At 39.4% G+C, this 11,309-nt stretch overlaps 1 protein-coding gene across 4 annotated transcripts; it reads right to left on the bottom strand.

Annotated features, from left to right (window-relative positions):
- Positions 1 to 522: 522 nt before the first annotated feature.
- Positions 523 to 11,109, bottom strand: LOC117518500 (LIM/homeobox protein Lhx8). 4 transcript variants are annotated; one of them, XM_034179637.1, is made up of 8 exons: positions 10,953 to 11,109; positions 9,965 to 10,090; positions 9,749 to 9,870; positions 9,438 to 9,658; positions 8,181 to 8,284; positions 6,847 to 6,942; positions 6,429 to 6,600; positions 523 to 633 (listed from the first exon to the last, which is right to left on the bottom strand). In XM_034179637.1, the coding sequence occupies exons 1-8, from the start codon at positions 11,031 to 11,033 to the stop codon at positions 557 to 559; spliced, it is 999 nt and encodes a 332-aa protein (XP_034035528.1). In that variant the 5' UTR covers positions 11,034 to 11,109; the 3' UTR covers positions 523 to 556. The 4 variants fall into 4 exon arrangements, with proteins under 4 accessions (XP_034035528.1, XP_034035526.1, XP_034035527.1 ...); XM_034179635.1 differs by lacking the exon at positions 10,953 to 11,109 and adding an exon at positions 10,408 to 10,835 and having other exon boundaries at positions 9,438 to 9,655; XM_034179636.1 differs by lacking the exon at positions 10,953 to 11,109 and adding an exon at positions 10,408 to 10,829 and having other exon boundaries at positions 6,429 to 6,588.
- Positions 11,110 to 11,309: the final 200 nt, after the last annotated feature.

Below are 11,309 nucleotides of genomic sequence, written 5' to 3'. Positions count from 1 at the left end.
CTGCAACAGTCCGTTAGCACACTGAAACAGTAGGAATGTTTTGACGTCCAGCAGCTCCATATGTATCTTCTTCTTACCATTGTCAGTAATTTCATGCTCTATGCACTTATTGCACTAAACGCTGCACCACGTACGCTTTCTTACATTCATTCCTGTCACACTTTTCTGAAATTAGACATTTATTTTCAAAACAAACATGTCACAAACAATAAATAAATAAAGCTGCAATACTCAAACACTGTCGAAACTGTTCATATTCTTTGTCTGATGAGTTCAGATTTTGGGTTCCGCCTACAGGAGCGCCGACAAACTGCCACCAAATGCACAACAACCAACAACCTTCGCTTTTCCACAACACAGGATACTTCAGTTACAGTGTACGTCGATAGTAGCCATCCAGAATATATGTTGATGTTTTCAAAAACTATGAAGTCATGAATTAATAAATCTCCACAAAAAAAGGGGGTTTTGCAGTTCGCAGAAAGTAATGTTTTTAAATGAAGATGATGATGGCGAGTAACTGGTGCAGTCGACTGCGTGCGCGCGTTTGAGCAGCTCAGGTGTGCGACACAGGCAGAGAGGTCATGGCGTGACCTGGCAGCAGCGGCTGGAACATGGACGGAGGAGAGTGTACTGTGGACAGACAACACCGCCATCAGTAAGCATTCACACATATCAAACAGCCCCCCCCCCCCCCCCAAAAAAAAGATGAAAAAAAAGCTTCTTTTTAAAATTTTGATTTCATGAAATCATTTACTAATATTAAGGCTGCACTTAACTTTTATTTTTCTAATTCATCTGATTATTTTTTGATTAAACTATTGATTTTTTTCCCCCACTTAAAGTATTATTGTTATGACGCTTAAAGACCATGAATTTACACAAATTAAAAATTTGTCATTCATATTTCAACATTCAATAATCTCTAAAAGATAAAACTGCACAAAGTATACACTGCTGGACATTATCCCCCCACTGACCACCACCACCCCAAAAAATTTTAAACAAATAAATATCCCAGTTTTAACTGGTAGTTTGTCCATTATGAAGTCCCTCCAAAATAAAATTAATGCAAGAACTTGTTTCATTCAATAACAACAAATGAAAGAAAAAGAGCACACTTACAGCACAGTAATGGAAAATATCATTGAAAGATGACCAAGTTTTGCCCTGTTCTAATGAAATTATTAGTTCTATCAGGAGGTGGAGTTATGGAATATTTATGTCCAAACACGAGATAAGAAGGCTCAATATAAATGGGGAAATGTACAGCCCACACTCCTCAAAAATAAATAAAATAACCCGGCACCTTTATTTTGATTTATTTCATAGCCACACCTTTATTGTTTCCATTTCTTTCTTTTTTTTTCATTATTTTAGTCATTCAGCTCTGAAAGACCAGATCTGTCTCGACAGTCACTTTCAAATTGTCTGAGGTTCATTTTTGTTTTTGGCTGTGCACCTCCTCACCAGCATGGTTCTTGTGCACATATGAGAGCTGGTGGTCTGAAAATCATCTCATGGAGACAAAAAAAACAAACAAACAAAAATGTTTCACATCACAAATGTGGATCTATTTTTTCTTTGCATGCAGTGTTGCATGCAGTATCCAGTGCTCCAGACAACAGAAACAGAGTTAACCCCTACAGTCTGAGCCAAACACATGGCGCGCATGCACGTGGAGACAGGGAGACCCCCATTTAATACCCAGTTTGAGTATCCATCCCTCCCAGACTGTAGATATTCGTGGGGGAGGATTTTTCGCTTCAGCGTGCTCTGCGACGGAGTTCGTGCTTTCACTAAGCGCTGCCATATCACTCACTCGTTGTTGACTACGCGCAATATAAAATCAATGTACAGTAGTGTTCAGAATAGTAGTAGTGCTATGTGACTAAAAGGTTTAATCCAGGTTTTGAGTATATTTCTTATTGTTACATGGGAAACGAGATACCAGTAGATTCAGTAGATTCTCACAAATCCAACAAGACCAAGCATTCATGAAATGCACATTCTTAAGGCTATGAAATTGGGCTATTAGTAAAAAAAAAAAAAAGTAGAAAAGGGGGTGTTCACAATAATAGTAGCATCTGCTGTTGATGCTACAAACTCAAAACTATTATGTTCAAACTGTTTTAGCAATCCTGTGAATCACTAAACTAGTATTTAGTTGTATAACCACAGTTTTTCATGATTTCTTCACATCTGCGAGACATTAATTTTGTTGGTTTGGAACCAAGATTTTGCTGGTTTACTAGTGTGCTTGGGGTCATTGTCTTGTTGAAACACCCATTTCAAGGGCATGTCCTCTTCAGCATAAGGCAACATGACCTCTTCAAGTATTTTGACATATCCAAACTGATCCATGATACCTGGTATGCGATATATAGGCCCAACACCATAGTAGGAGAAACATGCCCATATCATGATGCTTGCGCCACCATGCTGTCTTCACTGTGAACTGTGGCTTGAATTCAGAGTTTGGGGGTCGTCTCACAAACTGTCTGCGGCCCTTGGACCCAAAAAGAACAATTTTACTCTCATCAGTCCACAAAATATTCCTCCATTTCTCTTTAGGCCAGTTGATGTGTTCTTTGGCAAATTGTAACCTCTTCTGCACATCTTTTATTTAACAGAGGGACTTTGCGAGGGATTCTTGCAAATAAATTAGCTTCACACAGGTGTCTTCTAACTGTCACAGCACTTACAGGTAACTCCAGACTGTCTTTGATCATCCTGGAGCTGATCAATGGGTGAGCCTTTGCCATTCTGGTTATTCTTCTATCCATTTTGATGGTTGTTTTCCATTTTCTTCCACGTGTCTGTTTTTTTTTTTTTTTCTTTTGTCCATTTTAAAGCATTGGAGACCATTGTAGATGTACAGCCTATAATTTTTTGCACCTGCGTATAAGTTTTCCCCTCTCCAATCAACTTTTTAATCAAACTAGCTGTTCTTCTGAACAATGTCTTGAACGTCCCATTTTCCTCAGGCTTTCAAAGACAAAAGCATGTTCAACAGGTGCTGGCTTCATCCTTACATAGGGGGACACCTGATTCACACCTGTTTGTTCCACAAAACTGACAAACTCACTGACTGAATGCCACACTACTATTATTGTGAACACCCCCTTTTCTACTTTTTTTATTTTTATTTTTTTTTTTACTAATAGCCCAATTTCATAGCCTTAAGAGTGTGCATATCATGAATGCTTGGTCTTGGTGGATTTGTGAGAATCTACTGAATCTACTGGTACCTTGTTTCCCATGTAACAATAAGAAATATACTCAAAACCTGGATTAATCTTTTTAGTCACATAGCACTACTATTATTCTGAACACTACTGTATGTCTAGGATTCTATTTACATCATTCATTAAGAAATACTAACACAAGTTAGTATCCCCCCCGCAGGCGAGGCGCCTCTAATATGATCAAAGAGTGACACCTTGGTCTGTGTGCTGACCAGACGGGGGCGTGGCTGTCTGCCAACAGCAGAAGATGTTGTGGCATCTCTGGTCTTGGATGTCACAGCTGCAGAACACGCACCATGTTTTGACAGACACACTCATGTGTGTGCTTGCTGTCCTCACATGGAAATACATAAAAACAGATATCGCTTTTGCGATGGGCTGGAGAGCATGCACAGCACCCACACTGACAGGCTGCCCCATGTGATACAGACAGTCAGATCATAACACGCAACGGGCGATCTAAATGTCACGTCACCCACGTGAGCTCTGTTCCACATGACGCGCTGTCTGTCCTGTGGCGTGCCATCCACAGGACACGCATATGGGGCAGCTGGACACGCCAGGTTCAGCAGATGTGGACATGATAAGAGCGCAATGCTCCATTCATGTCGTTTCATGACTGTACGTGCATGACACCGTCGCAGCGGGTTTGTTCACACCTGCCTGTCGGCTCGATGTTTTCGGGGTTCGCTCATACAAGCCGTTCCGCCGTGATTCGCCCTGATTTGTATTTATTCATACTATGTGTGTGAAGGGGCCCTAAATTTCATGAACACAATCCAGTCTCATGGCAGTTCATGACACCATTACAAAAAGTACATTAATCTATTGGTTTGTGATGGGGGCACAAACATGGGGCACTTTTCATGACGGGGGCATGAAATGCGGGGTGATGGGGCTGGGGGGTTATGGTTAGGGGAGGGTAGACAGTTAGGTTAGTTATTCTTAGGATGAGGGGGAGGATTATAAATAGCATGAAAAAAAGCATGAGATTGGACTGCGTGAACATTGCTTAACCTATTTGCAAAGGGTTAGGGTTGCAAATACTGTGTGCCATTGCGCGCAGGGCCTCGCACAGTTTATGACGAGATTGTGTGCCAGTCCCGGGATCAAATTCGTGCAAGTGTCAAGGTGGCTTTTCAAGTGTACCACCTAATGACACGTGTTGGCGCGACGAATTGCACGGCAGTGCGGAGCCAAAATTCGTGCAAGTGTCAAGGTGGCATAACACTAAGGCCAATTCTAAGCTTCATGGAAATTGTACAAAAGACCTCAAGGGAGTACGGAACAAAAAAACAGACAAACGTTGCTCAAATTAGGGCCCCTTCATACATAGTGCGAATATGTACAACTCAGGCCAACTCCTGTCTGAACAGCTCATATGAGAATTTTGAAGAATCCTGGAATACAGCTGTAACATAAAATGTGGAAAAAGTGAACCATTGTGAATACTTTCCGGATGCACTGTAGATGACAGCAAAGGAACATTATTTTAGATCTCAATTTGGGGCAGCAAGGTATCTTAGCAGACAGCAATGTTGCGTCGCAACAAGAAGGTCTTGGGATTGCTTTCGGACTAGTTCTTTCTGTGTGGAGTTTGCATTGGGTTCCCTCCCACCTCCCAAGACATGCATGTTACAGGGCTGTGAAATGAAAATTGTGGTCTGGGGACCACAGGCCCCCCAGGAGCTGGGGTGTCAAGCCCCGTGGAATCCCAGAAACCAAATAAATTTTTTTATCTAATGATACATTTTCAGCATTTCCTGGAATAAAAAATCTCAAAATTAGTGCATATTTAAATGACCCTGTATTCAACCTTTGATTTGAACCGTCAATGACCATGTTGAAATAACAAAATATGATGTGAAAGTAGGACCTGGAATGATTTTCCTTTTAATTGTAAACCAAATTATGCATTAACTTAAAACAATTTAATTACATGAAATTCATGAAGACTGAAAAGACTGTTGAAGCATTTCAAAAACCACAGCTAAAGCTTGGAGAAGATTTTTAAAATCATGGTAAATATCATTAACATACATTATAGTAAAAAAGCAACATATTCTTGTGTAAATTCCTGTAAATCCACTCAATGCCACAGTGTCTTGTTTCTCATGAAAAAAGTCTATATTAATAAAAACTCATTTATATTCTTGTGTAAATCCATTCAAAGCCAGTCTTTTTTTCCAATGAAAGAAAGTCTAGATTAATGAAAAAAGTCACAATCTTGTCTAAAATCCTGTTTGAACAGTACAATGTTTATTTTCTAGAAAGAGAAAAATTCTTACCGCGTTTCCCGATGGCACAGTTCACTTTTCCCGTTTCATCTGTGTTTATGAAGCCAGCGACAATTCCACGGATTCTTGTCCTTAAAAACTTTTTCAAACAGTCTTTCTCGCCATGTTCTCTCTGTCCGACAGTGATGATCACGATTAGAGTTAAACACTAATACCCCCCTCCCCTCCCCATGATGAAATACGCAGATCCGCAGAGTTTTCACAGCCCTGATGTTAGGGGAACTGGAAACTTTAAATTGATCATAGTTTAGTCAACGTGTCAGTGTGTTTGTCTGTCTATATGTGGCCCTACAGTAGACTGGCGGCCTTTCCAGTGTGTACCTTGTACCTTGTTTCCCATGTAACAATAAGAAATATACTCAAAACCTGGATTAATCTTTTTAGTCACATAGCACTACTATTATTCTGAACACTACTGTATTTGGGTGACTTGGAAATCTTCTTGTATGTACCTCCTGACTCATCTCAAGAAATCTGACTACAAAAATGATGGTATGAATTCACAATAATTATTTATATTTAGTTTGGGCTCTGAAAATGGAAACTACATCTATAATGGGCCATAATTACTAAATTGTTAATGCAATATTTTTGTTAAAACCCTTGAATTAAAACTTAAAGTCTACACTACAAGGACATGAGTGTCTAATTTGTGGTGGTGCACAGAGGCAAAATTACAAAAAATTCAGCCAAAAATACTTATGGACCTGACAGTAACACACTGAACAACATCACTGGAGACAAATATTCATTAGCGGAAAAACCAGGCCCGACCACGCTGTCGTTTAACAAAAGAAAGTGATCAAACATTTTGCATAGTACAGCATCATAACTATTTAGAAATTATGCATGAACAATAAATCACAAAAAACCTTTTGCTCACTGTCTATAAAGGAGTGAAGTGCAGACAGCATGGATCCCTCCGGCCCTCCGTAGGCAGCGTAATGCAGCTCCTCGGGCATCTCCGTGGGCTGCAGCGAGCTCAAGAGTGTGCTGGAAGCATGGTTTGGGCTCACATGCTTCTTGTGGCGTGCTCGACAGTTCTGGAACCAGACCTGAGTTAACAGGAGAAGCATCCTTGGTAGACGCATTTTAAAATCACTTTAAACAACCAAGTGGTGCCGGAACAGTTGACATTCACTAGTTTAAGTAAATAGAGCATTATTTATTTATATTTTTAGTGTGTACATTTTTATTACTTCTCTTCCCTTTAGCTCTATCCTCGTGCAAAAGTGCACTGCATTAATGCGTCTATGCGTCACGTAAACATTTCTTGTCATGCACACGGATGTTTCACTGACCTGTATAACTCTCCGACTGAGGCCCGTCTGCTCCGCAAGTTTCTGCAGCGTTTGTGCATCTGGGTTGTTGTCCTGAGCAAACTGGGCCTGCATCACCTGCATGTCGGAGCACAGAGGGGGCAAAAGCATGGAAATAAATGTTGGTAAGACAGTTTGAGGACTAACACCTGACGGCTGCATTCTTGATTTCTCTATTTCAAAATCAGCCCAACTAATGTGGAAAAGAAGAAATCATGTTTAAAGGTTGTCAAATTGGATACAAAAAAAAGGAAAGAAAGAGATGACTTTGTCTGAAATGTCCTTAGATAGTACTTATTTACAAATGTATTATTTTAGAGTTTATTTAAATTTAACTGAAAATACCCCGGACAGGAACAAAACCATTAATGATGCTCAAGTATTCAATTAAACAAATGCACCAATTAAAAAAAAAAAAAGCCCTGCATCCATTGATATCAGTTTCCTTGAATAAATGTTTTACCAGCATTTGTAGTTTACTGGACACAACATCCGATTTAAGTATTACCTTGTGGACTAGTGGATGTGTAAATTACCAGTGGTCACTGGAGATAATTTAAAAAAAAAAATGCATAAAAAAAAAGGCATTAAATGTTATTCTGAGTGATCACCTCGGATCCTATTTTACGGGAAAATAAATCAGGGGAAAAAAAAGTCTAAATTATTTATTACTTCATGCTAATCCTCTGTGCGAGATGGCACATTTTAATCTCTACAAAATAAATTCAATGGAATGACAAGACATGACATATTTTAATAATCCAAAATTTAGAAAGCTGCTTTATAATAATGTAATAATGCATTATAATAGTTAATAATAGTTCTTGAAAAGTTTATAATGTGTTCAGACTTTTTGGTTACTCTATTTCTGCATTAAAAACGGTTTTATTCCAGAAACTTCTGTAGCCACCATGAGAAAACAGGCCTATTGTGCACTCAGATTAGCCAACACATAACAATGTCAATATTTTGGGGAGACACAAAGCTAAAATATTTTAGAACTTCCTCACACTATGTCAGTGCTCTCCAGCCTTTTTGTTTTCCTTTGGGGACACCCCACACTTTTTTTTTTCTTTTTTAATCTAGGCTGAGCTCCCCCCATGTAAGTGCACATGCACATACAGCAACAACAGCTGATTCAAATTTTGTTTTGAGGGCAAAAAAAAAAAATTACTTTACACATATGCAACTTTACAGGGGGGCTGTGTGTGTGTGTGTGTGTGTGTGTGTGTGTGTGTGTGTGTGTGTGTGTGTGTGTGTGTGTGTGTGTGTGTGTGTGTGTGTGTGTGTGTGTGTGTGTACCGATGGACTCTGACCTGCAGCTGATCGGCAGTGAAGCTGGTCCGCGCTCTCTTGGAGGGTTTGGGTTGGTTTATCTCCTGTTCTGTAGGAACGGCTCCCTCCATGTTAACTCTATTTCCTGCAGCAAAATCAACATTCTATAAATGTCATTTTATTAAAGGCATAGTACTCTGCCAACTTCTTAAACAGTAGATTTTTTTTTTTTAAATGTAGCAGGATTTTTTTTTTACCCCCTCCAAGTTACGTCTAGAAAATTCCAAAAATTCAAATGAAAGATTTTTTCCCCCTGTTTCAATAACAACTACCAGTAATTTGCACATTTTCAAAAAAAAAATTAAAACTCAATTTTAAAACAAAGACTTGCCAGTCATTACTAAACATAAAATGTTGAAAACAAAACCTACTTTTGTCTAAACCACAGACACAATCTGACAAAAATTATGTATTTATCACCTTAAATCTTTTTGTTGTTATTTTAAAGGTGAACTGTGGGCACAAATTTTACTTGTATAATAATAATCATCATCATCATCTTCTCCCCATAGGGCACTTACCCACTTTACTCATTTATATTTACTTATGTGTATTAGATTCTTAGCAGCCTTGATTGTAATTCCTCATTTGTTTGTTTGTTTATTTATTTATTGATCCCATATTTTTAGCTATATTTGTTGGTAAGTGTGGTATATTTGTGTTTGGTGCTTGATTTTAATCACGTTTTAAGAATGGTTAAATGTTCTGGTCTTATTCCTGTGTTTTTGATGCTTTATTATGCAGAGCATTTTGAAATATATTGCCTGAAAGTGCTACATAAATACTGCTACTACTACTAATTATTATTATTATTAATTATTTTTGGCACACCAAATTGCCTTTTAAAATGTTTAAAGTTTTTTTTTATATAAATGGTATCATCTAAGTAATTACATCAAACGATTTTAAACAGAATCTGCAAGAATTCACTCACATTTTTCGTTAATTTGCCACTGATTTGATTTTTAGGTTTATTTTGAACCTAAAAATTTAAACAACAATGTAAAGTTCGTTCAAAAAAATGAAATAAAAATAAAGTGCCATTTAAAAAGCTTTTTTTTTTAATGACTAGGACTGTGTGTGTGAGATACAAAGTTATTTATATTAAATTGTACAAAATAGGCTTTCTCCCCACAATTAATTTGAGTAATATTGGGGGGTCATTTATGGATTATCAGAGATTATTTTAACATTCTTTAAAAAAAAAATCTGCGTAAACTATAGCGCATGGTGCGCACCTTTCTCTACGGCCCGCTTCAGGTTGTCCAGCATGCAGTCATAGTGGACTCTGCACAGAACCTTGTCATCCACCAGGGCGAACTCCTCCCCGGTGGACAGCTGTCTCTTGCAGGAGAAACAGGCGAAGCAGGCCAGGTGGTACACGTTCCCCTTGGCCCGGCGGACCCAATCCGTGGAGTGGATGTTCCGGCCGCAGCACGCGCACCACGTGCCGAATCTTCTGCAGACAGTCAGAGCAAAAAAAAAAAAAAAAACCAACTTCACTGCACCGCCGCGGTTACTGTCTGTTAACTATTCACTAATATATTACCTGAAGTAATCCAGTTTGCAGAAAACCTCTGTGTCTTTGATGTAGCAGCTGCTGTGTCCGCCGAGTGCAGTCTGACACACGCTGCACGACAGACAGCGCACGTGCCAGCACAAGTCGTTAACCTGGAAAGAAATAAGAATCAGAACCACGTGGAGGCCGAAATATGCATCTTGGGGTTAAAAAAAGGTATAAAAAAATGTCTTGAGAAATAAAAACCTTCAATAAGTATTTATCCACAATTTCCTCGTTGCAATTTGCGCACAGTGTTCGGCCCAAGAGCGGCGCAGAGGACATCGGCTGCACCGACGACGAGTCTTCATCCAAAACCTCCGGCAGCGCAGCCTACGTGGGGATCAAACCAGCGGTTAAAAAGTGACGCAAAAAAACTCACCCAAACAGTGCGATACCTATATATATATTTTTTTTTCTTTTTGCGCAATGCTCGTGCGTCAATCCCAGCATGCTGAAAGTTAAAGGTTCAAACTTAGATTGTGGTCTCACTGTGCAAAATCGAAATATAAAAGTTTAATTCACATGCGCTTACTTAAAGCGCAACTCTATAAAGCTATAAAGAGTTTTTTTTTTAATGCAGTTTTTAGAGCATCTGGCAGATAAAGTGAGATTTGAAGTCTTTTCAAAAAGGTGGCCCGCGCTTATACCAAGTCGCGCGTCCTGTCCTCCGTGCGCACTTCTTTGCAGTCCTCGCACATGACGCTCCGGACAAACTGTCGCAGCTGCACTAAACGCGCACTACGCCATCCCATAAATATCATGCCCTTCACTTTTCACCATGACAACGAGAAAAGAAAAAAATAGGAGAGAAGGATCGCCATTACCTCCAAAAACAGACAACCCTTGAACTAATCCTCCACGTGCGCATTATGTTGTTGAGCGCCAGCAAACTGCGCCGTTAAAACGCCGCACCGCAATTTGCCTGTCAATCAAAAGCAGGCAGAGAACTGATTTATTTAATAACTGCCATTAAACGAGTAAGGTCGTCACAAACGTCGCGCAGAAGGTGAAAAGGTCTCATTAACTACTTGAGTTTTAATTGCTGAATTCAGCAGGGGTAATTTCCTTCGACATTTCTATAAATTGTAAAACTACCGAGCTGTCAGCCTGCTGTTAGACAGCCTGCGCTCCGCACCACTTTCCGCCTTTAATTTCCCCTGCAAATAAAACAATTTCAGTGTTCCAGACTCACCTCCTTTTTAGACAACGCAAATCCACTTTCATTCTTTCTGACGATACAACATCCAACTTTTACTTCACTTTTCCAGCGCATTTCTGAGCCCAGACTCGAGCTGCATTCAAGAAAAGTGCTGTTCGTGTTCGTTTCTGTTGCAAGTTTCCTCCGGATTTGTTGAGGGCGGGGTCACAAGGCACACTTTCAGATGGACACGCCCACAACACTGCGTGTTTTGATCTTAATGGAAGTTTTGAGGAAAGTAAAAAAAAATTAACACAATACACACGTACAAGAGTTGCAACAGTTAACTGATTAGTAATCTGCTATTAAATTCATTGACAACTGTTCAGATCATTGAACTGTTTAGATACA

The sequence above is a fragment of the Thalassophryne amazonica genome, chromosome 10 (genome assembly GCF_902500255.1).
Source record: "Thalassophryne amazonica chromosome 10, fThaAma1.1, whole genome shotgun sequence".
Lineage (NCBI taxonomy): Eukaryota > Metazoa > Chordata > Actinopteri > Batrachoidiformes > Batrachoididae > Thalassophryne > Thalassophryne amazonica.
This window is presented reverse-complemented; position numbering and strand designations above follow the sequence as displayed.

What these genes read in the sequence shown, in the direction of transcription:
- LOC117518500 (XM_034179634.1), bottom strand. Translation starts at nt 10,521, where the DNA reads ATGATATTTATGGGATGGCGTAGTGCGCGTTTAGTGCAGCTGCGACAG. An exon ending in TGGATAAATACTTATTGAAG is followed by an intron (nt 9,871 to 9,964) that starts GTTTTTATTTCT and finishes ATTTCTTTCCAG; the next exon opens with GTTAACGACTTGTGCTGGCA. An exon ending in TCACTGCCGATCAGCTGCAG is followed by an intron (nt 6,943 to 8,180) that starts GTCAGAGTCCAT and finishes TCCGACATGCAG; the next exon opens with GTGATGCAGGCCCAGTTTGC.